The sequence below is a fragment of the Palaemon carinicauda genome, chromosome 33, assembly GCF_036898095.1.
Source record: "Palaemon carinicauda isolate YSFRI2023 chromosome 33, ASM3689809v2, whole genome shotgun sequence".
Lineage (NCBI taxonomy): Eukaryota > Metazoa > Arthropoda > Malacostraca > Decapoda > Palaemonidae > Palaemon > Palaemon carinicauda.
Window position 1 is genome coordinate 20,868,358 of NC_090757.1, and position 5,000 is coordinate 20,873,357.

Here is a 5,000-nt window from a genome sequence, read left to right on the forward strand (position 1 = left end):
AGACTAATAAATAATATTAAAAAAAAAAAAAAACTAATAAAACATAGATGTCTATCTACGGCCTTTAGGCCATCCCATATCAATTGCTTTTGCGTATTGTCTATTTAGCCTTTTTTTTTATAAAGTGGATTAACTTTCATCCTTCTTAAGGTATCCACAGACAACCAATCATTTTTACGAATTAGTTAGACAATGTACAAGAAATTTTATCGTTTAGGGTGTACAAAGAAGGCTTTCTGTCACATAATTGCCAAAATAAATACGTCAATAATTTTATGGAAGAATTTGAATCGTCTAAGGGACGCTATACGCGGTTGCTTCATGAATTTCGATGATATTGGAAGGTTCCGTAATAAAGCCACTCTCCTGATTAAGCTTTAAACTCCGAAGGAGCTAAAACGGATTTTGACGTAAGAAAAATCTATTTTTGGGCGAGATAGCCATGTCGTTCTGATGGAAGTTCCTTTAGGCAGCAAAATCTATTTTTGGGTGAGATACCCATGTCGTCGTGATGGAAGTTCTTTTAGGCAGCTCCCTACTGTATAATATTTCTGCGAGTGATATTACAAGGGAATTACCGTCAGGTATCACGGGGTTCTAACCCCCGGAATGACTATCCGAAGATATCGTGTATAATCAGGGATGTATCCATAGATAACCATAGATATCTGCACCCCCAACAGACTTTACCCAGTCTAGTCAACTAGGGGAAGGATAAGTAATCCATTGTAGCAAATGATGTGGCCTATTGGAAAGGTTCCTACCAGGCGATCTGTTGGACAGGGGTTTGAGTCGCACTTAAGCCGGTAGTTTTTTGTCATGTGTACAACCTCAACACCATTGTGAGCTAAGGGGGAGCCTGTAGGTCTACCTACTGAGTCATCTTCAGCCAAAACCTAGCCCTCCTTAGTCCTAGCTTGGGTGGAGGGAGGCTTGGCCACTGATCATTATATATATATATATTATATATATATATATATATATATATATATATATATATATATATATATATATATATATATATGATCAGTCTCCATAGTATTGTCCTGCTAGCTAGGGTATTATCACTGTTTCTTGGCTCTGCCATTCATGAATGGGCTTGAAACTATTTCCAATTTCCTCAGAAACAAAGATGCATTTTCAACAATTGATTGCTAATTGATTTGTCAGAGCAACATCGTCCCAAAAATAAAATCTTAAGCCCTGTCCACGCGGTCGAGCATGCCCGACGGGCAAACAATGATACCAGGCCACAATAGTTAGTGAAAATGAGGGTTGATGACGTCAGAAGGGGGAAAACTAAAGGCAGGGATCTGGCAACACTGTATGATGCCAGATCCCTGTCTGGTTTTCCCGCTTCTGACGTCATTAACCTTCATTCTTACTAACTATTGTGGTCTGGTATCATTGATTGCCCGTCGGGCATGCTCGATCGTGTGGACAGGGCTTAAGAAGCATGCAGGGGACCTTTAGGGAAATTTTGTGAGGGTCAACTGGTCACAATAAGCGAGTACGAATAGGACTAAGAGGAAACTTTGCAACAGAGTTCTTCTCTATAAATTTTAGTATTTCAGAGGATACGGACTCTAGCCCAAATGCAAGTAAGAAATTCTTCCATAATATGCTAACAAACATATCAACCCAAGAATGTAGCTAGGATATGTGTGTGTTGTTAGCAAAGCAAATATTTATGCAAGAACGCACAATTTAGGCTTGTACAACAGCATAAAAAGGCAAACGTTGGTAAACTAATAGACATGGAAAACATGTACAGTGGTAAACTCATAGATCAACAAAGTAAATTTCTTCAGAGACTTAGGCAAAGCAAATATCTATTCCTCACAGACGTAAAAGAAGAAAACGTTTACAGAATAAACTAAGCTGATAAAGTAAAGGCTTTAAGAAATATGGAAAATATGAAATCATATTTTTTAAAGGCATTAACCAATTAGTTCTGACCAAAATACAAACAAATGCAAAATGGCATTTTAAACAAACATGTAAAATGAAACAGCAGGCAGACATAAAAACAAAGATTCCTTCCCTCGACGTCCAGAAAACTAGCTAGAATACAGCCCAGACCATCGTCTGAGGAAAGGTACCAAAAAATATGCAAAAAGAAAAACTGAGATCCGAGCCCGGATCTCTGCGCACAGATCTCAGAAGGACCCTCCATTACATGGCAACAGATGGAGAATGGATATTCATTCAGGGGGAAATTGAATAGAAAGATATGATGTATCCACAGGGAGAAAGAGAAAGAGAGAGAAAGAGAGAAGGGTCGCCACAAAGGATACTGGATACATGGTTGACAGTGACACATAACCGAGAGAGAGAAAGAGAAAAAGAGGAAGAGGTTCAAAGAGATATGAAGTAGGGTTTTGGGATTTAGCTTCTTGCTTCAAGGAAGCGGAACTTGCTCGCTTATTTCCCCCCTCGCTTTTTTTCCACGCTATTTGTTTAGCGCAGGATGGTTGAAACTTTTCCACTTTTGGAGTCTAAGAGAATTCAAGATTTGCTCGACTGCCACGATGTAGAATATTTCACTGGCTGGGTTTTCTCGGTTTGGCAGAACGTGTTTCTTCAATATTAATGTTGAATATTGTATAAAAGTAATTGGTAGTGTTATGTTCGAGTATATATCTATGCCGCTTCTAATTAACTGATATTACCGAGTTTAATTCAATTCATTCATCAGGTAAATATAATCATTAACTTGTCAGGATATCAAAGAATTAAAAAGATGATAAATATATAACAACAACAACTTATGTAGCCGTTTCTAGTCCACTGCAGGACAAAGGCCTCAGCTATGTCTTTATTCATGTCTCGGGTCTGGCCAGTTTTCATCACCACGTTGGCCAATGCAGATTGGTGATAGTGGGAGACTTTAGTCTGATCGCTTACAGCAAACCAGCCTAATATGGATGGCTCTGACTAGCACAGCTTTGCTGATCATGGCGATACACAAACCCTTTAAGCACGTTACGTTATCCCCACTCAGAAAGGGTTGATAAATATATACACATGAAAGGGTTGATAAATATATGCATATGAAAGGGTTGATAAATATATACACATGAAAGGGTTGATAAATATATACACATGGAGGGGTTGATAAATATATACACATGAAAGGGTTGATGAATATATACACATGAAAGGGTTGATAAATATATGCATATGAATATACTGTGTGTAAATAAATACCAGCCTCTTCTGGTGGTCAAGAAAGAGGCCGTGGGCTAGATGCCTCAAACTGACTACCATGAGCTGAACTCCTCAAAAAGGGGCCAGGATTTAGGAAAGAGTAACTTTCCAATTATTCTCTATTTCAGTAACCTATTCTTAGCCATTTTTTCCACATTGCCAAATGATATAAATATACTACCAATCCGTCCCCTCGTTCACCTATAATAGTTTTGTTTTCTTTTACCAGTTATTATTATTATTATTATTATTATTATTATTATTATTATTATTATTATTATTATTACTAGCCAAGCTAAAACCCTAGTTGAAAAAACAAGATGCTATAAGCCCAAGGGCCCCAACAGGGAAAAATAGCCCAGTGAGGAAAGGAAATAAGGAAATAAATAAATGATGAGAATAAATTAACAATGTATCATTCTAAAAACAGTAACAGCGTCAAAACAGATATGTCCTATATAAACTATTAACAACGTCAAAAACAGATATGTTATATATAAACTATAAAAAGACTCATGTTACCCTATCAATTCTTCTTACGCTACTTGTATTACTTGGTTCATTTCAACTTTTCTCTTTCATTCATATCCAGCGCTCATACTTCACATCCATAAAGGAAATTTGGTTCAACAATCCCATAATACATTCCTAACCTGCCCCCCCCCCTCTCTCTTTTCCGATTCTGCGATTCATCACTGGCCTCACCTCGACATTATCAGTTATATTTACTCCAAAATACATTTTCAAATTGATTATGAAATTCTGACATTCGTTAATCCGTATACCTAGTTAAGAATAAACAGGAAACAAAAAGGTGATAAATTAGACGTAGTGTGGCCAAGTGGTTCAGTGCTAGGACTGAGAATTTCTTGGTGTTAGTTCGCATAATATCACCCAAGGTGGTAGCTTGATGGAAAAGTTCCTGCCTGGCGTTCTGCCGGACTCGGGTTCGAGACCTTCCCACGTCCTTTGGTCACAAGGAGGATGGGGTTGCAGACACTAAATAAACTATCAAGCTTGAGCGGGTTTTGAGACCTACCCAAACTCGACAGTTCCTTTAGTCACTAAAGTTGCTGACACTAAAGTTTAGTGTCTGCAACTACACCCTCGTTGTGAGCAAAGAATGGGGGATTTGGGGAAGCATATAGTACTACCAACCTTGTCATGAGCAGCCATTGCCTGGCTTGGACACTGATCATATGGGTATATGGTCAGTATCTAGGGCTATTGTCACTGTCCCTTGGCTCTGCCATTCATGAGCGGCCTTTTAACCTTTAAACCGGTTCACGCAGTAGTAGATAGGTAGGATAAAAGAGAAAAGAGCAAGGGCCAGTAACATAACTCATAAGCACTTCCAAAGTAACCAAAAAGCCGAAGTCATGTTTGTGTGTACCAAGGTCTATGTGTGTGTATATATATATATATATATATATATATATATATATATATATATATATATATATATATATATATATATATATATATATATATATATATATATATAGACCTTTTATGTGTACTATTTTTCAGTATCTGATAAAGTCCATTTTTTTTTCAAGACCCAGGGAGGTACTGGCTGAGCGGAGCAGTGCGGTCAGGGAACTGGATCTGGACATCAAACGGCAGTCCCGTATCGAGAGCCATGTGGGGAAACAGGATCGTCCCGACGCCTTCGGCAAACTCTTGCGTGTATCTCTGCTCCAACACGACTAAGTAAGATTTGATTATATAGGTCAGTAATTAGATGATGAGCATCCCTAAACTATGAAGTGCTACAATCCACCTCATAG

The 5,000-nt window shown here is 38.0% G+C and overlaps 1 protein-coding gene across 2 annotated transcripts in view; it reads left to right on the top strand.

Moving 5' to 3' along the window:
• Window positions 1-5,000, top strand: part of LOC137626087 (lithostathine-1-beta-like) — a 12,748-nt gene that overhangs the window by 6,413 nt on the left and 1,335 nt on the right. For both annotated transcript variants that reach the window (XM_068357168.1, XM_068357169.1), the window contains one exon: window positions 4,770-4,923. In XM_068357168.1, coding sequence (XP_068213269.1) covers window positions 4,770-4,923 — 154 coding nt within the window. The remainder of the gene's footprint in view (window positions 1-4,769; window positions 4,924-5,000) is intronic.